This window comes from Fistularia commersonii, chromosome 2 (genome assembly GCF_037954325.1).
Source record: "Fistularia commersonii isolate RoL2024-O1a breed Wild chromosome 2, RoL_Fcom_v1.0, whole genome shotgun sequence".
Lineage (NCBI taxonomy): Eukaryota > Metazoa > Chordata > Actinopteri > Syngnathiformes > Fistulariidae > Fistularia > Fistularia commersonii.
This window is the reverse complement of record NC_141285.1, coordinates 829133-853043: the sequence shown is the minus strand read 5'-3', so window position 1 is coordinate 853043 and position 23911 is coordinate 829133. Positions and strand designations below refer to the sequence as shown.

General features: G+C 44.7%; 1 protein-coding gene and 1 long non-coding RNA gene across 2 annotated transcripts; one reads left to right on the top strand and one right to left on the bottom strand.

The window, feature by feature from the left end:
- Positions 1–979: 979 nt before the first annotated feature.
- On the bottom strand, positions 980–23013 carry LOC147236079 (rap1 GTPase-GDP dissociation stimulator 1). The gene is made up of 14 exons (XM_086163669.1): positions 22755–23013; positions 18268–18372; positions 18044–18166; positions 16901–17026; positions 15002–15130; positions 14748–14873; positions 11870–12013; positions 10114–10245; positions 9863–9997; positions 5335–5460; positions 3809–3948; positions 3614–3740; positions 2507–2635; positions 980–1992 (listed from the first exon to the last, which is right to left on the bottom strand). Exons 1-14 carry the CDS (start codon positions 22765–22767, stop codon positions 1862–1864), a joined length of 1686 nt encoding a protein of 561 aa, XP_086019795.1. The 5' UTR covers positions 22768–23013; the 3' UTR covers positions 980–1861.
- LOC147236080 (uncharacterized) lies at positions 11892–16184 on the top strand. Its single transcript, XR_015107403.1, has 3 exons — positions 11892–12030; positions 15810–15924; positions 16049–16184. It is a non-coding gene; the product is annotated as an uncharacterized LOC147236080 (long non-coding RNA).
- Positions 23014–23911: the final 898 nt, after the last annotated feature.

The window sequence follows — 23911 nt, the reverse complement described above, 5'->3', positions numbered from 1 at the left end:
CAGGAAAAACCTCAGTATCTAATGCTGCGATAGGAATCTGCATCGTCATTATTATCATTATTACTATATTCCTATTTATTCTCCAGGACACCTTATTTATTGTCATATCATTTTTACAACTGTACACCATTTATTTTTATAAACATTCCTTGCAAGAGGCAGTTTCTAACCCTTTCTTTTGAATATTTTTGTGTACTATTTGTATATTTTGTACATAGTCTTTTGGATTTAAACAAGTAATAAATTCAGAGATATTTAACATTAAGGAGTAGTTACATTTATTTTACATTACATTTAGTTATATTTAGACTGTTACGGGTCCATGTTTGACAGCTCTGCCCTACATGTCAACCCTGTGTCAATTGAATTTCTCTGTCGTTGGATTAATAAAGTCCATCTTACCTCACCTCAACTAATCATCTTGCCTTTAACACAAAGTAGACTTTTTGGATCAAAACATATACGATACGATGATAGATGATTTCAAACAAGTTCACGTTTAGAAATTATCAGGGACAAACACAGAAGGGCCAAATGTTTAGACTGGAAATATGACACCTTGATGAGTCCCTCGATATATTACTTATTATGAAATTGTATTAAAAAAAACAAACAACAAATTGACATATTGAGTGCATTTAGAGGACGTTTGGAAGCAAGTAAAATTCATTTATTTCAGTGGGTTGAACTTCAAGTGTGCACCAGTATTCATAAATAGTTGTGTTTAACTTGTCGAAAATTAATCTATTTTAAAAAATTGTGTTGAAAGAGTCCAGTTGATATTACCTGATAGGAAATAAGATGTGAAATCTTATTAGCATGAAGTTCATATTTCATCCAATCCGATTCGTGACGTCTAATTTGGTGCAATTTTCAGCGATAAAGAAATGATGTTGTGCTGTAAGTGTAGTTGAATGCTACAAAAAAAGTATTTCTTTTAAATATGGAGGTATAGGAGAAAGCGCCAGAGATGCATTGAGGAAGACATTACGTAACTTTATTGTGCTGGCTATAGAACAAAGCTCTGAAACGTCATAAATGCTCTTCCATGAAAAATATACAGATCTTTTCACTCAGAACCGTTGAGTCATAAATACTTTTGTTTACATCATTTACTGTTCGTACAGATATACACTGAACATAATTCATCCACTGGTTATTATGTTGGATCGAATACATGCTTTCTTTTCTTGATAAGCAGCCGTTCTACAATACTTAAAAAAACCTTTTCTCATTGGAATGAATCTACACTGTATATAAACAGGGTTATTTTGTGTGTGTGTGTGTGTGTGTGTGTGTGTCATCTTCACCTTGTGCTTCTGTAGAATTCCTCTGTGGGCTGTTGGTATGTACAGCATATAACAAAGCGTTGGAAGCTAACTATTGTATTCTTCTTTATTATCTTTCTGCCTGCGTCTACATCCGTCTGCAGAGTTAAACAAGAATCCCGGAGCCAGTTCGGACCAGTTCGGCGCTGCGAAAAAAGCCGATCAATATGACAAGGTGTTTGCATTTTCAGTGGTTTTGCGGAAGTAACCGAAGCCTTTGACCGTCTCTTGCCAAAACCCAGAGTGTCCAAATAGTCGCTAACGTGACGAGACAGGACAAGACGGACGGATTGATTGACAGTTCAAATGTAATGGTTTTACTATATATACATATATGTATATATATACGCATATATACATAGTCATTGGATGATGTTGCTGCCATTATCCATAAACAGATCACCTGTTTTAACTAAATTGAATATTATTGCCCCGAACAAGTGCTATTTTAGAACAGTAACCGACCATTAAGCATTGTTTGTGCAACAGTATGAATGAAAGCACATCCACGACAGAGCATGTGATGAGTCGCTTCAGGCCGTGGCGTCATTGAGGGTGGCCAGTACGGAGGTGGCCTGCGACGCCAGCTTGCTGCTGCCGTGCTCGCTCAGTTTGCCCAGGCTTTCCTTCATACCTACGCAGTCCAACTGCTCCTTCATCGAGCCTGGAGAAGACGGAACAGAGGAGCTCATTAGTGGACGCTCAAATCCGACGTCCAAATTGATTTCCAATTGAAAAAACATGCATTGTTTCACACGTTCGGATGCTTTTGTAAGCCACGGGTCAGCTAATGTCTCAGGGAAACGGCTAACGCGTGTTTGGAGCTCAAATCAAATTGAACCGGTAATGAATTTCTTTGTTTGGATCCACTTAAGTCATCGATAAGTCATCGCGACATCATTTATTTTCATTTCTCCTTCTCGCCATTATGAGACAGGTTGATGAATCTTAGGTTTCCATATTCTCAGAACAGTTTGATAAGAGCCTTTTTGTCTGTTTGGACAAATAAAACAGGCTTTTCCACTTAGTTGGTGTGATTTCATCAGCGTTTTGACCCATGTGATCATCCTTCAAGTTGGTAGTTGCCCCCGCTGGACATTGCAAGCTCCTAACAGAGACGGCAATTTCTAGATGGATTGATCTAAAAGTGAATGTGTGACGGTGGCGAGGACACGTACTGTTGTTGGCCAGGCTGCAGATCAGACCTAAAGCACTGAACTTGACTTCTACTGCGCCCGTAGGATCCTCCAGCATCTTCTTCAGCATGGATAGCAGGTCCGCCTCCCTGAACGGGTCCTTCATAGAGTCTGCATGGGGCACACACACACACACACACACACACACACGACATCAGTTTACTTTTTTTTAATGAAAACCTGCATTACTGGCTCACGTGTTTGGCTTTATATTGTTTCTATCTTTGGGTCTAATAATAGAGCAACAGCAGCTGCTCGCTCTGTTTCCTCTCCACGCCTGCATTACAATACATCCAGATCTGATATCTGGTTTGCAGAAATAAAACCTCTAATCAGAATTATTATCTTCACCCCTGCTATCACTACAAGATCAACACCTTTGCTAATCTATTGACATGGTAATAAAGCTGATTAGATACCTCTATAATATCATAGAATATATTGAATTGCGATCAATTAAAAAGGCATTCTGTCTTTCTTTTTTTTATCTATTTATCTCATGAAAATTGCGTATAGGCCAGATGGTTTGATTATGACACAGGCTACATGTGCTACTTGTTATTTTTCAGACCTTCCACAGACATAAAGTACATACAGTATAAAATCTATTTAGAATGAAGTCATTTAACTGTGATAAAATTATGTGATTACCAAATTATCACCTATTTTCATTAATATTCTGGACTTCTTCGCCTGCACGTTCTGCATGTGCAGAAGTCATTATAGTACGAGGCAATCCGGAAGATCCGTGTTCTTGTCACGGTCAGCTCGATAAATAAAAACGTTTCGGTAAAGCAGAATTTAGTTTGACTAGTCAATATAGTAAAAATAGACAAACATAATACAGAGGAAGGATAAAATTTGTCTTGCACGGGACGATTAACGTAGAAAGTTTCACCAACCATTTGTTATTTTTGCAAGCTAAATGAAAATGACACGTTTGATAACGGCGTCGTCTGCAAACACGCTCGATCTTCTCAAGCTAAACTAAGATCGTGTATGATTGTGTTCTGAGCTAACTAGACATATCGTGTCCATCTTTATCTTTTCATCGTAACATTCTGGAGGAGGGAAATCAAACCGCTTTACCGATATCAATTGCGGATGCGATGGCCAGGGCGACCAGGGCCTCGTTCTGCATGATGACGTGCTCGCTCGTCGCCATGGAAATGAGATGCCGAATCCCGTCGGCTTTTCCCACGGCGCGCACGACTTCCTGTGAACGGGGAGGAAACTCAGCACGCGGGCGTAAAATCACGAGCTCGCAAAGGTGTAAACACTCACGGGGCTGCGACTGTGTCGAATGAGGGCGGCTAACAGGCGACTGGCTTCCCCTCGAACCCCGGCGTGATCTTTGGCTTCACACCACTCTATGACCCGAGACAGCATGGCGGCGTCTCTGCCCAGCACCAGGGCGGCCTCCTCTGATGTCAACGGCAAACGGCGGTTTGCGTGAAAGGTCACATATGAAGAATTATAATATTACACATGATGCACTCGCTGTGGATGCACAAAAAAAACAAACAAAGTCTGCCGCTATTCTATCATGCCGTCAAATGTGTCATGGTTTCACCTCACCAGGAGTTTGTGTTTGCATGCACTTGATACTTTATAACAGGGGTCGGGAACCTTTTTGACTGGGAGAGCCATAAAAGCCAAATATTTCTTGATATGTTTCATCGAGAGCCATATAGTATTTTTAACGCACAAAAAATGAAACACGTCTTACTTTTAATGCGACCTCTGGTGCAGCATGGATTTGCTCAAAGTGCTGCTTTATATTTGACCGTTTCATTTATGCAATTTTATCATAGCATATTAGACAAACTGCAGATCCGAATGTAAATTCCTCCGTCCACGCAGCCTGGAACGCACAGTAATCATCGTCTTTTTTTTCTTTGTCGCCATCTTTTCCGTTACGAGGGTTAATGCGGATTAAGTAGTCGGCTATTTGATCAAATTAATTTCTTCACCTTCACAACGACCCAGATGCGCTCGGAAGCCAACGGTTCCCGACCCGACCCACGGGTGACCTGTGAAATTTATCTTCGAATCTAATTTCTGTTTACTTTAAAATGACACAGTATTATGAAGAAATCTTCTTCTTCTTTGGGCTTTTCCCTTCAGGGGTCGCCACAGTGAATCAACTTTCTCCATCTAACCCTAAAATTATGATGAAGAAATATCACAAGTATTTTAAAATCAGTTCCAAACTAATTTTTCCTTTTCAACTCAAAATTGTCTGGGAGCCATATGGCATCACTGGAAGAGCCATATATTATATATGGCTCGCGAGCCATTGGTTCCTGACCACTGCTTTATAATATAAAGTATTGCAAACTCGGAGTGCTGTCACTTACACATCACCTTATTTGGAGCCGATGGTATCTGCTTTAAATTTACCTTACAAGATTTATCCCCACAACTGGTGGGGAGTCAAAGATAATGCGGTATCTCTCCTCGTAGTACTGTAAATGAGCATATGCCATCTAAAAGTTGTTTAACCCTCATATTATGTTAAGGGTCAATTTGACCCATTGGGTCAATGGGTGAAATGGGTCAAATTGACCCTTAAGGTAATATGAGGGTTAACATATTTTCTGGACTATTGGGCGCACCTGAGTATAAGCCGCACTGGCTGAAACTCACTAAATAAATCTATGTGTACACATGTGGGCCGGAAATGCACGGAAATGACATTGCGCTACGGTTACATCAATGAAGACTGTTCCAATGGTTTCCTAAGGGAAGGTGATACTCCAACAGCCTCATGGTTACCATGCTTGAAGATGCTCTGCAGAGACACTCACCCTGTCCGTCCACCATCATGCGCAGTGTTCCCAATAGTTTGAACTGAACCGGCGGCATGTCAGAGCGCAGTAAGCTCTTTATCCTCACGGTCACTCCATCGTCCAGCATCCGCACCTTGTTGGTCGCTGGAAGAAACAACCATGGCTAGCATGTAGACTAAGTTGGCAAATAGTGTGGGTGCGAAGGAAACACTGGACACCAAGTGCTACCCAGAAGATTTTTCTTGGAGCTTTGAGAGAAGGGTCTGAAGATGGAGGTATTAAGCAAGAGACAACATGTGTTGTGGCGTTGCAGAGGGAGGCGATCCAGGAGGCCGTTCAAGACACGGCCCACCGTGGCCAACTCTTTGTACCGATTATTACCAGTAAGCAGAAAGTCTTCTTCCTCTAATCTGCAAAAACACTGGAGATGCAGAAGATTGTGTCAAATCAGGAGGCCTGGTGCGCACATACGTACATGGAATATAACTGATCCTTGTGGGTTCGTGGACAAGCCAGCCCTGGAGCGCCCAAGTGAATGTTGACAGTTATGGGACAGAGCAACCAAGACACAAAAAGTCAAACATCAAGGGGCTTTTAGCAAGTTTTCCCACTCATAATCACTATTACCGTCATTTCCGGACTATTGGGCGCACCTGAGTATAAGCCGCACCGACTAAAAATAACGAAATAAATCTGCGTGTACATATATAGGCACCTGTCTAAACTTTGAATTAAATCTTCTTCTTTCGGCTTTTCCCGTTAGGGGTCGCCACAGCGAGTCAACTTTCTCCATCTAACCCTATTCTCTGTATCTTCCTCTCTCACACCAACTACCTTCATATCCTCTCTCACTACATCCATAAATCTTCTCTTTGGTCTTCCTCGAGACCTCTTGCCTGGCAGCTCCAATTCCAGCATCCGTCTACCAATATATTCACTATCTCTTCTCTGTACATGACTGAACCATCTCAGTCTGGCTTCTCTGACCTTCTCTCCAAAACATCGGACATGTGCCGTCCCTCTGATAGACTCATTCCTGATCCTCTCCATCCTGGTCACTCCCAAAGAGACCCTCAACATCTTCATCTCTGCAACCTCTAGTTCTGCCTGCTGTCTTTTGGTCATTGGAACAGTTTCTAGTCCATACATCATCGCTGGTCTCACCACTGTCTTGTACACCTTTCCTTTTATTCTGGCCGATAGTCTTCTATCACATAGTACCCCTGACACTTTTCTCCACCCATTCCAACCTGCTTGGACCCGTCTCTTCACCTCTTTTCCGCACTCTCCGTTGCTCTGGACTGTTGACCCTAAGTACCTGAAATCCTCCAGCTTCTTGATCTCCACTCCCTGTAGCCTCACCGCTCCACCCGAGTTCCTCTCGTTCACACACATATATTCTGTCTTGCTGCGACTAACTTTCTTTCCTCTCCTTTCCAGAGCATACCTCCACCTCTCTAGATTTTCCTCTACCTGTTGTCTGCTCTCACTACAGATCACAATGTCATCCGCAAACATCATGGTCCATGGGGATTCCTGTCTAACCTCATCTGTCAGCCTATCCATCACCATTGCGAACAAGAAGGGGCTCAGAGCTGATCCCTGATGGATTCCCACCTCCACCTTGAACTTCTCTGTTACCCCTACAGCACACCGTACCAGTGTCTCACAGCGAGCATACATGTCCTGCACCAGTCTAACATACTTCTCTGCCACTCCAGACTTCCTCATACAATACCAGAGCTCCTCTCCTGGCACCCTGTCATATGCTTTTTCTAGGTCTACAAAAACGCAATGCAACTCCCTCTGGCCTTCTCTGTACTTTTCTATTAGCATTCTCAACGCAAATACTGCATCTGTAGTACTCTTCCTAGGCATGAAGCCATACTGCTGTTCACAAATGCTGACTTTTGCTCTCAGTCTAGTTTCCACTACTCTTTCCCATAACTTCATTGTATGGCTCATCAACTTTATCCCTCTACAGTTGCCACAATTCTGCACATCCCCTTTATTCTTAAAAATAGGCACCATCACACTTTGTCTCCATTCTTCAGGCATCTTCTCACTCTCTAAGATCCTGTTGAATAATCTAGTCAGAAAATCTACCGCTGCCTCTCCTAGACACTTCCACACCTCCACAGGTATATCATCAGGACCAACTGCTTTTCCACTCTTCATCGTCTTCAATGCCTTCCTCACTTCACTTTTACTAATTTTTGCTACTTTGTGGTCTACGATAATCACCTCTTCTACCCTTGCCTCTCTTTCATTTTCCACATTCATCAGTTCTCCAAAGTACTCTTTCCATCTTCCCATCACTCTTCTAGCATCTGTCAATACATTTCCCTCTCTGTCCTTTATCACCCGGACCTGTTGTACATCCTTTCCATCTTTATCTCTCTGTTTCGCCAACCTGTATAGATCATTCTCACCCTCCTTACTATCCAACCGAGCATACAAGTCATCATAAGCCCTTTGTTTTGCCTTTGCTACCTCTATCTTTACCTTTCGCCGCACCTCCCTGAACTCCTGTCTGTTCTCTTCAGTCCTCTCAGTATCCCACTTCTTTTTCGCTAACCGCTCTCTCTGTATACACTCCTGCACTTCCTCATTCCACCACCAAGTCTCCTTATCTACTTTCCTTCCAGATGACACACCAAGTACTCTTCTACCTGTCTCCCTGATAACACTAGCTGTTGTTGTCCAATCATCTGGAAGCTCACCCTGACCACCCAGACCCTTTCTCAACTCCTCCCTGAAAACCATGCAACACTCCTCCCTTTTCAGCTTCCACCACTTTGTCCTCTGCTCTGTCTTTGTCCTCTTCATCTTCCTTGTCACCAGAGTCATCCTACAAACCACCATCCTATGCTGTCTGGCTACACTCTCACCCACAACTACTTTGCAGTCACTGATCTCTTACAGGTTACCCCGTCTATACAAAATGTAGTCTACCTGCGTGCTCCTACCTCCGCTCTTATAAGTTACCCTATGTTCCTGTTTTTTCTGGAAAAAGGTGTTCACTACAGACATTTCCATCCTTTTTGCAAGATCTACCACCATCTGTCCCTCTGCATTCCTATCCTGGATACCAAATCTGCCCATCACTTCTCCATCCCCTCTATTGCCTTCACCGACATGCCCATTGAAGTCTGCACCAATGGCCACTCTCTCATTTCTGGGAATATTCTGCATCACTTCATCTAACTCATTCCAGAACTTCTCCTTCTCTTCAGATTCACATCCCACCTGCGGGGCATAGCCGCTAACAACATTGAGCATCACACCTTCAATTTCCGGTTTCAGACTCAGAAGTCTATCTGACATTCTTTTCATCTCTAGGACGCTCCTAACAAACTCCTCCTTCAAGATAACTCCTACTCCATTTCTCTTCTTGTCAGTACCATAATAGTACAACTTAAAGCCTGCTCCTAAGCTTCTCGCCTTACTACCTTTCCACCTGGTCTCCTGGACACACAGTATATCCACCTTCCTTCTCTGCATCATGTCCACCAACTCTCTACCTTTTCCTGTCATAGTCCCAACGTTCAAAGTCCCTACTCTCAGTCCCAGACTCTTTCCTTTCCTCCTCTCTCTCTGCTTCCGAACACGCACTCCTCCTCTTCTTCTTGTTCTTGTTCTTTGACCCACAGTAGCCCAATTTCCATTAGTACCCTGTAGGTCATCAATACCAATGGCGGTCGTTGTTAACCCGGTCCGCGACCGATCCGGTATGGTATAGTTTTGGTTGTCTCGCATATTTGGTTTTGGCAAAAGTTTTACGCCGGATGCCCTTCCTGACGCAACCCTCTGCATTTATCCGGGCTTGGGACCGGCACAGGGAGACACTGCTCCGTGTCCCCCCAAGGCAGGCTTGGAGAGGCTCGGGCCAGTGCCGCCCTGAGGCTGCAACTTTGAATTAAATACATACCAGTAATAGCCACAAATAAGTACTGGAAATGCTTTTTTCCAAACGGTGGCTGCAACACGGCAGATGAAAAAGATTAATAATAATCAAAACACAAGGAAAAGTCCATCCATCCATCCATTTTCCATCCCCGCTTTGTCCGACTCCAGCCGATGGCTATCTTGGTCTTAAAACTAAAAACCGTTTGTCGTCTTGAGTTGAACGGCCTCAGAATTTCATGGGAATTTCATCAGTCCGACGTGACAAGGCGAAATGTTTTGGCGGCGTGAAGCTCATTAGCCCCCTAAAAAACATAAATCAGCCGCATCGTTGTTTGAGCAGCAGTTGGAAAAAAGGAGCGGGTTCTTGTCCGAAAGTAACGTTAACTCGCTATTCTTTCACAACATTCTCGTTGAAAACTGGGCCTCTTCAGTTCTTCAGGCTCCGGGACGAAGAATGAAGAAATTCAAGTCCGGTTGTAACGACAAGAAGATTTCAACAAGAATCCACCGTGACCCGAAAGACCCGGAGAACCTCCTCAGACACGGATCTTCTGACCATTCATCTCCTGTAGTGCTTGAGTTTCGTATCGTACGTAGTTAATTGAACGGTATTCATACTATTTGCTCAGATCCGTACCGGGAATGGCCAGGTTTCTGAGGGCGCTGAGTCCAGCGTGTTGGACGGACACGTCTCCTTCATCCACGTGCTGCTCCAGCAGGGTGAGGATGTGAGGAACCACACCCAGTTCCAGCATCTTCACACAGTTGCTGTCTGAAGAAGCAGGACACACACATCAGCTACGGCTTGGGGAAACCAAACATTCTTTCAAACCCTGAAATAAATTTGCAAAAGAGCCCGTGGGAATTTCTGTAAAGATATCTCCTCACCATTCCTGGCAAAGTTGGCGATGGCCAACGCTCCAGAGAGCTGCAGCTGAGTGTTGGAGCTCTGCAGCCACGACAGGACGTCTGTGTACACCATACCCGAACCCTCGCCGAAACACTTCTGCATAGATTCATCTGACAAACACACACACACACACACACACACACACACACACACACAATAGAAGTTTATACTTTATAACATGACGTGCAATTTGGTTTCTTTTGTTTCTGATTTGCACTGCTGTCGTTCCTGTTTTGGCCACTAGAGGGTACCGACACCGTCGGTCCCAAAGCTGATTTCTTCTGGTCAGCTCAGGTCAGTGTGTCCTATTCTGACCTCCTGCAATGCTTTGCAGCCTCACATCACCTCACTGCATCTGCTCCGTTCTCTAGGAACCACCATAACAAGCCTGAACTTGTATATATGATCAACACAGTAACTGTTGCCAGCAGACCTTCATCAAGACTCGCTCCCAACTCACAAGTCCAGTGCTGAGGTCGGTGTCTAGAGGAGACTGCGATGTCCCTAAAAGAAAGTCCGCCTTTTCTAAATCTGCCTTTTCCTGTAAAGCCATAAAAGAATGGAATGGGCTTCCAGACAATCTTAAGAACATGACTGATTTTCACACCTTTACACGGGACGTTAAAAATTGGATTCTGGAGCACCAAACATGCTCACGCTAGCAATGCCAGAAGGGTAACATCTGATGTTCCCCAGGTGACCAAAGTAATATCACAACAATATCACAACAATAGCACTTTCAACTTGCAAAATACATATTTTATTGCCTGTTTATATATTGTATAGTTATTTTATTGCCCATCTGTATATTTCATAAGATAAGATAAGATAAGATAAGATAAGATAAGAACAACTTTATTAATCCCGAAGGAAATTGTTGTGCCAGAGTTACAGAAAATATAACAGTAATAAATAATAAAAAGAAAAAGGCAGAATTAGAAATAAAAATAAACTATGAACTATAAAGTGTCTCAGTGAAACTATAAAGTGTCTTAGTAAACAAGTGATAAAACTATAAGTGTCTTAGTAACAAGTGAGGTAAGGAGTGCACAATAGTATGATAAAAGGAAAAATTGTAGTGCAGCTGTTATAATATTATAATATTATGTTATAATATTATATTGTCTATTATATTCTATTATATTTCTATCATATTGTCTATTGTATATATTGTCTATTTTATACAGTTATATATTTGTATTGTCCAGGACTACAGATGGAAATTAGCTATGAGCTACAATCTGCTACAAACATCTCTGCCTCTGTGCTTCATGTATTTGTACACTGTCCTAATAAACTTCTAAACAAACAAACAAACACACAGATCAGGAATCCATTGCACCTTTGTGAGGTGAAGCAGCGCAAACTCGGGTGCTCAAAAGCCCCAAAAGAAAATCAAAGATTCCAAACAACGGTGATAAACTTTTTATTTAACTGCATTAAAAAATGTATGAGCTCTTCATGACTCATACGTCCAATCGGGTCAGCGGGTCATAACTAGTTGCCAGGTAGAGGTTTTGAGTTTATCATCTAGGCTCAGGCACTTGAAAGTAAACAAACAGTGTGTGCAATTGAGTGTGTGTGTGTGAGTGTGTGTGTGTGTGTGTTCCAGGCCACCCGATATGACAGGTGCGAAGCAGAGGATGAAGGTTATGAAATACAGCAGGACGAGCGAGATCTTTGCCCCGAGCGCGTACAGATCTGTAAAAACAAGGTCCCACCGGAGCTACTCACCTCCCAAGAGCAGGGACACCATCAGGTTGGAGGCGATTTTGATGCTGCAGAGGTCGTGGGGGTCGGAACCTACCTGCAGACCCCGGATCATCTCCGATAAAGCCTCTGGCACCCGAGACTCAGCGAACTGCAGCTTCAGAGTATCTGATGGAAGGGAAGCGGTAAAGTATTTTGAGGATTTTTTACTTTTTTTTTGTATTCTGTGTTGACAAAAAGCCCCGTTCGTGGAAAGATGTTTGTGTCGTAATGGATTAAAAATCTATTTTCCGACACCTTTTTCGTGTTTTCGGCTTAAACGCCGCACTCTTAGGTCAGGTCCGATCGAGCGCGCAACCACGCACGGGACGTCGTCCTTTCATTTGCAAGTTCAGGGCGGTATTCTAAATTTAGCTCTGCATAGATGTCGCCGTTCCAAATGGTTTGGTATCAGCAGAGTCTCCGTTTCCAACCCCGGAGGTCATTGGAATGCAGCGCGAGACGCCGTTTCACGTCGGTCGCTTGACCCCGGCAACCGCGATCAACAAGACCTCTTCGTCTGTCGTGGAAAGTGTGGACGAACAGCCGGATCGAGACCTCGGAGCGCGTACATCGGGCGTTCGATTAAATGACCGAGGAAGAAAATGACACGTAAACGGTCTATTCTTTTACCGCCTAAATCAATTTTTAAGAACCAAAAGCCATGCAGATTTGGCGATTCCAAAAGCGAGGAGTATTTATTGTCAGGAAAGTAACACGTTTTCTCCCGGTTACAAAATGTTCTTAGCCTACAAATCAATGAGTTTGATGGTGTTTGGTTGTTCCCGCTGTCAAAGATCGATAGGCCACGAGCGGCTGCTGACAGCGTCTGAAAGGGAGCGGCGGGGGCGCCGAGACCAGAGCTCGACGGGGATTCAATGAGAAATGCTCGGCGAGGCAGGCGTCCGGCGTTCTGCTCCGTCCATTTGCTGATTCAATGGACCGAAGAACACGGAACAGATACCGTCCCGTGTGCCGTGTCGTCCTCCGTCTGACAGTCAGTGGAGGTGTTGAACCGCTCAATCATTCATTCATGCAACCGTCCTCCAGCCCTTATGAACTCAGGACAAGCTGACAAATCGTCATCACCGTGACACAAAGACAACTTGACATTCATTCATTCATTCATTCTCCAGACCATGTTGTTGGTGGGTGGTGGTGATGGTAACACAACAATTTCACTATAGGATGACAAATAGTCAGTGCTCTGACATAAACACAACTTTCGACATTCATTCATTCATTCATTCATTCATTCATTCATTCACTCAACCCTGCTGTATACCTTATAATTGGTGGGTCGTAACAATAATTCTACCACAGGCTGACAACTAGCCAACACACTGGCATACACACAACCATTGACATTCATTCATTCATTCATCCACTCATATCATTGGTGGGTAGTGGTGGTAGTAACACAAGTCCACCACAGGCTGACAAATAGTCAATGCAATGATATAAACACAACTATTGACATTCATTCATTCATTCATTCATTCATTCACTCGACTACTATATACCTTATAATTGGTGGGTCGTAACAATAATTCTACTACAGGCTGACAATTAGTCAACATACTGATATATACACAACTATTGATAGTCATTCATTCATTCATTCATTCATTCAACTGTGCTATATACATTATAATTGGTTGGTAATAACAATAATTCAACTACAGGCTGGAAATTAGTCAATGCACTGACATATACACAACTATTGATATTCATTCATCCACTCATTCATTCATTCCTTCATTCCTTCATTAGTTCATTCATTCATTCACTCATATCATTGGTGGGCAGTGGTGGTAGTAACACAACAAGTCCACCACAGGCTGACAAATAGTCAATGCAATGACATAAACACAACTATTGACATTCAAAATATTAATCGATTCATTCATTCATTCATTCATTCATTCATTCACTCAATTGTGCTATATACCTTATAATTGGTGGGTCGTAACAAGAATTCAACTACAGGCTGACAGCTAGTCAACACACTGACATATACACAACTATTGATATTCATTCATTCATTCATTCTTCTATACAGTCATGCACCAAACCATATTGTTGGTGGGTGGTGGTGATGGTAACACAACAATTTCACTATAGGATGACAAACAGTCAGTGCCCTGACATACACACAACTATTGACATTCATTCATTCATTCATTTGTTCATTCATTCATTCACTCAACCGTGCTATATACCTTGTAATTGGTGGGTCGTAACAATACCTCTACTACAGGCTGACAATTAGTCAACGCACTGACATATACACAACTATTGATATTCATTCATTCATTCATTCATTCATTCATTCATTCACTCATATCATTATTGGGTAGTGGTGGTAGTAACACAACAAGTCCACCACAGGCTGACAAATAGTCAATGCAATGACATAAACACAACTTTGACATTCAAAATATTAATTAATGCATTCATTCATTCATTCAACTGTGCTTCAATCCATATTGCGGGTCGGTATTGGTGGTAACACAAGTCCACTACGGGCTGACAAGTAGTCAACACACTGACTTATGGGCCGCTGTTGACATTCATTCATTCATGGAGTTGTGCTTCAACCCATATTGTTGGTGGGTAGTTGTGGTGGTGACGCAACTAGTCCACTACAGGTTGACAAAGGGTCAACAAGCTGACACATAGGCAGCTACTGACATTAAAAGTATGGTTGTGAGTCCGGCACAGTTTGGAACCGCTTGTCACTGAAAGCGCTGCCGGTCGCTTCTTCAACCCAGAGACGAAAATGCACATTTTAAACCGTGAGACGATTTGCAGCGATTTGCGCCCCATCGGGCGTTGGTCCGAAGCGGCCCGCCGTTCTTACCGCTCTCTCCGAGCGCTCCCAGTATTTCCAAGATGACGTGTCGGCGTTCGGCGTCGGGCGCACGTTTCAGCTGGCACGTCAGCACGTCCGCCACGTTCTGCTCGGCCAGCGCCTCCCTGGCAGTGTCTGCAAACACAAACAGCGCGGGAGGCCGTTTATTGTCCTGACCGCCGTGAGAGAAGAGGATGCAGAGGACGGGGTTAGATGGAGAGAGAACCATCGGTTGCTATGACGATAAGTGACTCGGTAATTACCCATGTCTGCCAAGTTACAAAGGGCCAGCAGGCAAACGTTAACCAGGGGGTCGTTCTCCGGATACTCCCTCATGATGGATACCAGTCTCGGGATGACGCCGTTCTGAACCAGCTGGTCCTGTTGATACGCTGCGACCGAGATTCACCGACAAGCATTAGTCACACGACAAAAAAAGGCAAATCCAACGCCGGGCTTCCGCGTGCAGATCGGCGAGCTTGTCCTAAACCAGGGGTCGGCAACACCCAAAGAGACATTTGGACCCGGTTTCCTCGGAAAAGAAAACACTGGGAGCCGCGATTACTTTCTGACGTCTAAAATAAAGGTACCACTGTATATATTGCTTTTTATTACCTTTACACTTTGTATAAACAAGTGTGTCGTGTGTTGCGTCTGAAATTCACAAAGTATTGCGGAGAAAATTAAATTTTATTAATGTAATGAAGTCATTTTGAGCTTTGGGCTTTCAGAGCGTTTAGCGGAGCCTTGACCTGAATTTTAAAAATATATCGGGAAAAAATCACTGTGTCAGTAAACAATAAAAAATAAATATTTGCAAAATATCTTCATAAATATTTATTTTATCTGGTTTATGGGACTTCTGCTCCTGAACTTCTGCGTACAGCATCTGCAAATCGGGACTTTACTGGCCAGTGTGACGTTATTTTGAGCGGCAAAAAATAATAAATATAATTCTATTTAATATTTCAAGATCCCAATAATCTTCCAACTTAGAACTAAAAGTTAAAAAAAGGAATTAACACAAATGAAATATTCTTCAATTAAATATTTATGATATATTTTCCCAAGCCGCTCGGCGCCGCAGTGTAAAGATGGAAGAACCGCGGGTTGCCGACCCCTGGACTAAACCGAGTAGCTGTTTGGCAAATTCCTGCCTAGACCTGGTTCTACACGCCTACATGAGGTGTGTATCCATGCTATTTTCATTCATTCACCATGCAAATCAGAAAAACAAAAGAAAACACAAACAGCATTGATCCAAGTAAGACAAAGAAAATGGCCGGTGTGTTTATGTTCGCTCATGAAAGGACTGAAGATGCAGCGAGAGACTTTTGGCCGGACCTTTGCCATCTTCTCTGCGCCGGGATGTGACTCGCTCCTCCATCAGACTCACAAAGTGAAGAGCTTTTATGAAGATGAGATTGTCACCGCAGGACGCAACGAGATTGGAACGCTACTCCTTTGGGTGCAGAAAAGCAACGCAAGGAAAAATGTGCTGCACAACATTATCAATAATGAGTGAGAAGAGATGAGGTAATAAAGTGAAATGTGCTTTGTAGACAAAAAGCAAAATGCTCTTATGGGCAGGCTGGGGTGGATAGATTGCACGCGGGTTAGTATGTAGGTATTAACTAAAATAAAAATAAATAGTACACTATGAGTTATTGGGAAAAAGAGATTGTTTTTTTAGATTATACTTTTACACTTCAGAGTTTATGTAATTTATTTAGTATTAGCTTGTGTCGTCCTTGAACGTCTTGCTGCTGCTGCAAAACAGTTTCCCAAGCATGGGTTCAGTAAAGTGCATCTCATCTCAACATTGATATTCTAACGATTTAATCCGACGTTGCAGAAATACTGGGATTAGAAATCCACCAGTTGACGCGCTGAGATGTAATTAATCCCAAATCTACCCGTACGTTCGCTCTCTCATTCACACATCTGGGTGATTTAGGCTCTCCGATGAACCTCCTGCATGTTTTTGGACCGCGGAAGGAACCGGAGGCTTTGGAAGCCCACGCAGACACCAGGAGAAGGTGGAGGCTCCACGGAGAACCCGAACCTTCTCAGAAGCCCAAACCGCCACGCCGCCCCAACCAACCCCGTGGCATTCGCGCCAAGAACGAGGAGCCCCGACCGGCCGTCCGGCGTCCGCTCACAGTTGTCGAAGCAGATGCGTCCGATGGCCCTGCCGGTGTTGAGCAGCATCTCCGGGTTGTTGCTGTTCAGATGAGGGACCAGGACCTTCACCAGGCCCGCCTCGATGCACGGCTCCCGGACCGATGCTGCCGCGCAGACATGACACAGTTAAGACGACGACAAGCTTTGAAATGTTTAAATGTTTAAATTTCCATTTTTTTTTTGTTTCTCCTTATGAATATACAGATATTTCTCAGCAAAGTGTTCAGGAATTGAACTTCCATTGAAAGTGGCTTCTTCTCTGTCTGCCATTGATTTATTGAAGCTTGACCGTCAATTGTTTTTTTAAAATCTCAATTGGTTATTTGGGGGAATATTAGTGCTTCAGTCTAACCCTCAAAAATAGTTTAAAATGATTCTGATTGATCTGATAGCCACTATTTTATTTAGATGGCAGAAACATGATGTGAGGAAAGCCAGCAGTTGTAACGAACAAGAGTTGCTGACCAAAGCAAATCTCTGGCAGGACCTTCTGCTCGCTCTAAGCGATCTCAGGCAAAACTGTTCTCAGTTCTACTACCTCGGTGGTGGAACAAACTTCCGGAAGCAACAAGACGAGCATCATCTCTCTCAACCTCCAAGAAACAGGTAAAAACTGTTCTCTTTCAGGACTTTTTACTGCGCTGATGCCCCAGATCAGGTTAGGCAGCAAGTTAGGCTATGCAGTGTGTGTGTGTGTGTGTGTGTGTGTGTACGTTTGTGTATGTCTTTGTCAAAAAAAAAACAAAAACTCACGAACCCCAGCTTACTGTTCTGTATATTTCCTGTGCATCTTGTATTTGCAAGTGTTATTTGCAGTCCTTATGTCCTCTTTGGTAAGTCGCTTTGGATAAAAGCGTCTGCCAAATGTAATGTAATGTAATGTAAAATCTTCACGCTCCGTCAAACCCTCTTGTCGGTTTCCTCTCCTCTCACATCGACTAACATCTTCCGTTCGGACCTCCTCCTCCCGGAGAGAACCTCAACATGTTCCTCTCTGCAGCCTCTCAGGCGTCGTCGATCTCACGACTAAAGATCCGCCGTCCTCAATTAATTTTTGCACCCGTTTTCCCCGAACGTCCTTATTGTCGGTATCGGGGCCGACGGCGGTTTGGGTCGCCCACCTTCTCGGGCCATCTCCGCCACGACCAGAGCCACCTGGCAGCTCAGGCTGCTCTTCCCCCTCAGAGCCTGGGCCAGCGTGGGCAGGATCCCGCTCTGGGCGATGTCAACAGAAGCGTCCTTCCCTGTGGACAAACGCCATCACACGTTCGCAATGACAAATATACCGGGAGCGCTCGAAGCCGACAGAGTTTGATGAAAAAGCAACAAGAAGGAAAGGACTTACTCTTTTCCAAAAGCGCAGCCAGCACCGCGTCCAAATGGGGTTTGAGTTCCTCCTCGATGAGCTCCGTGCTCACGCTGATGGCCTTCAGAGCCTCACTGAGAGAATCTGCAACGATTTCAACACCGCCACGGATATCGTAAATGTTTCCGTTCATTCGAGTGTTTTCCACTTCACACTTTCTTCCAAGGATGTAGCACGTTCTTAGGTAGACCGGAAAAAAAAAAAAAACAAAGTTCACGGCACGAGAGGGAGGTAATCCTCGAGTATTTCTGAAGATGCTTTCCGCAGATGTCGGGATGTGATCGCGACGCAATTTTAGCGAGCAGCCGTTCTGTTTATAGCGCTTTATCACCTCGCCGTTTTGAAGCGTTCCACTAGAAAGCAGTCAAGCCGTCCCGTGTCGGCCGTCGGGAGCAACTCGGGGTTCGATGTGAGGGGCGGAATCGGGCCGCCGAGCTTCCGACGGGAGGGACGCCGTCCCAGCAGCTGAGTCAAAGCTAAAGACGCGACGTAGCGATTCTTTCTAAGGCTCTCATCTGTTCGGGATCCTTCCAAATACGCTGATGCTTTTAACAGATTTCGTCAGTCGATCCACTGGCGTTTCTCCCCGTTGTATAATAACGACGCCATCTGTCATCGACCCGTCTTACTTTATTAAAATATATGACACCATCTGATATAATCGTCCAACGATCCACTCCTGGAAGACCAGACGTCAACACACTCCTGGGCTTTTTCTGGTGACAACATGGACTGTTGGTTGATTCTTTCACTATTTTCAGGGCTGTTTAGCTTCATGTCAACTTCAGGTATCATCTATTAACATTCAGTTATAGCGCTCAGCCTGTTTTAGCTATGATTTAGCATTGATTGTCCATTTATAACCTCGATTTAACCACATTTTATCCGATATTAACACCCACTCCTATTTTAAGCTGTCGTGACCTTCATTCTGCGACATTTATTTGCGTCATTTAGCGATTGCAAATAGTGATTAGCAACATTGTATTTGCTAATTTCAAATATATCTCTTCACAATGTATCAGGATTAGGTAGCCATGTAGTAGCATCTGTTAGCCATATGTTAGCCATTTTTAGGCGTATATCAGGGTCTCATCGAGATCGTATCTTCATTCAAAACATTCAGACCCTGCTAACAGTACCGCCCGGGAGTTAGCCTGCAGTACATTTAGCAAACACAAGGACATCAGGCAACGCAAAAAACAACATTGGGAGACAAATCTCATCTCACCGGTCAAAAAGAAGTGACTATTCCTGGGTGTCGGCACTTTAGTGCAACATTTTTGTCCAGGAACTTTGCATTTTGTTGCTGTTCAGCCTTGCTTTTAGAGGCTTGGAGTGCAGATTCGGGGGCGGCAAGGGACGGGCCGTGCCGTCATACAGTAAGCCGCCTTGGAAACGAATCTGCAACAAACTCGTCCTTTCTTATCGACGACATCTACGATGTTCCCTCACTGGCTCCAGATCTGAACCTCAAGTCAAATGTTTTATTGTCCTCGTGTTTCTTACTGCGTTATCTTCTCCTCTCCTACCCGATTTTAGTCTGTACGATGAGTAATATGGTCAATGAAGGTCTATGTTGGGGTTTGCACAACCCAATTAGCTACTATAATTTAAGCCAGAACAGGCTAGTTCTCCGCTGCCGGCGTGGAATGAACACACACCAGTGCATGTGGAAAGGAGTGACCTGCAGATGGTAATCAGCTTATCCCCTCTAAGTCGCATGAAAATAGCCTGCTTGCTCCAGGCTGCAGGCTATCACACTGATACCACAACCGCATTTCAAGACTTGCAACGCCTTCTGTGATCCGCACGCGCGCGTGTGTGTGTGTGTGTGTGTACGACCATGTGGTCCATGTGTGTTTGACAAGTGAACACATGAGCAATTTACTAATCAGTCCCATAGAGTGCTGCGGAGGAGTCCCCCAGGATACTTATTAGAGCTGCTGCTGTACAATAAGGAAGCTCGTTGCGCGCACACTCACACACACACACACACACACACACACACTCTTGCACAAGAGGAAAGTCGGGATGCATGATACGCGATCCGATAGCGGAGGAGTTGAAAATTGTTATTTCCATTTCAACAAAATTATATATCCATTAAATATCCTTTTATGTTTTTTCTTCAATTACTTTATTTCCTGGTTTGAGGGGGCATTTTCTTGGCAATTCTGCATAAAAATAAAATCCAAGAAGTCGTCAAAAGAATTTGTTTAGTTTCACATAAAAAAAACAAACCAATAATCTGAAGTTATTATAATAATTAGTAACAGGGTGAGCTGCTGACCCCCAGCAAGACCATGGGTGAGGTTCACATCACGATGCGTGTGTGTGTGTGTGTGTGTGTGTGTTTTTTTGCTGCACCCTTTCCTCGCTGCCACGACACACACCTTACACACTACCGGTCTTTTTCTCTACGCCTCCCCTCCTGCCTCCAGCACCATCAGCTCTCCATCCGTCGCTTAGCATCTTCCCCTCCGACGACCCGGCCAGGACAGGTCGAGTCCGCCGGCTAATAATAGCCCCGTCTTCCCGACAAGACTCGTAGAAGGGGAGTGCGGATGGCTTCATCCCCGTCCACGTGTCTCCGGCCTGAAATAACCGTCGCTTCGAACGCCTCGTAGATTTCCCCGCACGTCCGCCATTACTTTGGCGTTTGCCAAAAAAAAAAAAAAAAAAATCTGTTATTCCGTACGCCTCGGAGGTTTTGTACATCATCTACAATATATTGATTTTCTTGCTGAAACTCCTTCAGGTTTTTTTTTTTTTTTTTTATATTTATCCTATCCTTCTCAAAAATACTCTCCGAGAAACGTTTGAGTGTGAGGACCTGGTACCTCACAGCGCATATTATAACATATTATTTCTGCAAACAGGCAGAAGGCCTGCTTGGCTCTCCGGATAATTCTATACATGCGATCTTTTCTTTCCGGTGCGTCGCGGTGATTTACTTCTTTCCCGGAAGGGAGCGCAGCCCTCGAGAGCCCTCGCATTTCAACATTTCTCCGCTCCTAACCATCTGCGCCTGGTAGCGTCCTTCCGTCAACGCCAATCCCGCTCTTCGAGGCGCAAGTCTCTGTTTACGTCGACCGCCGTTCTCAACCTTTTCATTCGAGTCGGCTGGAAAAACAAAACATTCTCCAGTTTTTTGGGGTTTCCTGCAGAAGACGTGTCTCTGTGCCGCCTCTCGGCTCACCGTTATTTAGCTGAAACGTACATTTCTGCACCACCTAGATCTTCTAGTTCAACTTCATCTCCGACACTTTGACCTTCGACCCCGCCTGCCTACCGTGCAGGGGGGGTCGTTTTGGGGGGACGGGGGACCTGGGTGAGCGTTCGCCCCGGACGGATGGTCTCGAACCTTCTGCACCGGAGAACCTGGGAGAAACCCACGGAGGCTCCACAAAGAAAGACCCCCTCTTGGAGTCCAACCGGGGAAAGTCTTCTTTGAGACGTCCTCCATCTTGGCTTTCTGAGAGTTTAGAGGTTTAGATGTCACCCACGTTTCACTCGTCCGCAACTCTTGCATCACCGTCTAAACATTTGGTTTGCAGGACCAGAACGAGGAAGGTTCTTCTCGTCCCTCGCGCCCGTCGAGACAATTAAAGCTCCCGATCAAGAGGACCGTCTTCATGGACGCACCTCCTCTTCGACACCGGAAAATATCCATTTGTTTCTGGTGCTTTTCAAGCACTTACATCAGATCCTGCGACTTTTTTGGGGGGATAAATTGGAAATCCGGACCGAATGGACACCAGAAAAATCACCCGTGACCTTTCACTGAAAGAATCAGTTTTCTGGGTTCCCTTCTTTCCGCCTGAGCCGTCTCTACTGGTTGGGAAGGAACATTTCTCAGACACAACCGTGACGTCTTCAACACCATATTCCTGCAGCTTGATCCAAGACAACAGCAGCTTTCTGGTCGGCACGCCTGCAAAACTCATCCGAACCTTCCGGCAAAATGGCTTTGGGTCACGCGGAGATGTAACTCGGGGGGTCGAGGACACGAAACTGGATACGACCGCAACGCGCCGTGTGTCGAATGCAAATAATCCCAACGGTTTCCTACCAATAATTTCCCCAAATATTTCACCCATCACTGCAGTTTCGCGTCAGCCGGTTCCCGGATTCTCTCCCCGAGGAGCCGGATTCTTATCCAATGCAGCGGTTTCTGCAGCAAGTCACATCACTTTGAAGCCGGACGCTTCCCGCTCCGCCTCCCATCTGTGAGTAAACTGTTGATCGCTCTTTCACCCGTCGTCTTCACCGCTTTATTTCGTCGAGCGACGAGGAGGAACGGCGGCTTCACGTGAGCTTTTCCCGGGTGGTGCAGCTTCGCTATGCATCTCCGGATTTACACCTCCATCCATCCGTCCGTCCTTCTATCCACCTTTCATGCCCAGAACCATCAACCCGGCGTGGACAAACAGAAACAAGAGGCTGGACGAGTAGCTACTCACCAGTGTCCGTCATGGCTGCTGGTCTGCAGACGGCTGCCTTCCTAAATGCTGCTTCCTGCTCGCGTGCAAATGTCTCAGTGCGTGGAGCCTGTGTGTGTGTGTGTGTGTGTGTGTGTGTGTGTGTGTGTGCAGCAGAGGAGATACCCTCCCTTGTTCAAGTCAGGTGAACCCCAACACTCTTTCTCTGTGTGTCACCGTGCACGGCGGCGTCTCTCTCTCATGCTCACGCCTTCAATCTCATTATTTCTCTCTCCCTCCCCTTCCTGCTGCCACTGCGCTTGCGCTTTCTCTCCCTCTATCTTTCTTTCCCTCCCTCTCTCTCTCTCTCTCTCTCTCTCTCTGTCTCGGTTTCTCCTCATTTCCCCTCTCATCCTCGCCCTCTCACTGATTTCTGCCCGTGCATTTTGTGCATTCAAATGATCTGCGTATAAACATGGAAATAACGATTCAGAATATCATCATTTGTGATCTCAAATATTAAACCATAGCATAAAATGATGTATTATATCAAATATTTTTATAGATATCCACAAACCTTTCAAGCAGGTGCACCTTTCTTTCTTTCTTTCTTGGAGATCGAACAGATCATGCAAAACAGAAGCTGTGCTTTCACAGGTCCAAACGAAAACAGAAGAGAAAAATTAGAAGCTAATGTGTGATAGCATTAATTATCCACGCATCAGCTGAATAGGTCATTGAAATAATATATAAAACATAATATATAGGGTTTTTCCAGGCAGCATCAGTGTGAGCGCAATTTCCGGCCACACATTTTGGTTGATCGCACCCCTCGGATGTTGGGATCGTCTCCGAGCTACATTTCAGACCCGGTTATTCCCGTATAAACGTCCGTTTGCCGAGTCCGCGACGTGCCGCGGTACCTTCTGATGACACGCGAGAGGCCGTTTAGCGTCTTTTTAAAGGATATTTCCGTCGGGATTGGCGTTCTTCACCAGAGAGCCGGACTGAGTGGCAGGCCTGCAGGAGGATGGCTTTCAGCTGGGGTGAAGAACACACCTGCAGACCATCTAGCCTCGTCTGACTGGGAAGACCGGCCTGCAGGCCGCCGCGTGCCGCCGCCGGCCGGGCGCGAACCCCCTGCGTCACGTCATCCCCACGCGAAAATCCATTATCTCCGTCTTGTTGCGGGATTCTGT

What these genes read in the sequence shown, in the direction of transcription:
- LOC147236079 (XM_086163669.1), bottom strand. An exon ending in CAGAAACCTGGCCATTCCCG is followed by an intron (nt 5,461 to 9,862) that starts GTACGGATCTGA and finishes TGTTTCTTCCAG; the next exon opens with CGACCAACAAGGTGCGGATG. An exon ending in TTCGACACAGTCGCAGCCCC is followed by an intron (nt 3,741 to 3,808) that starts GTGAGTGTTTAC and finishes CCCCGTTCACAG; the next exon opens with GAAGTCGTGCGCGCCGTGGG.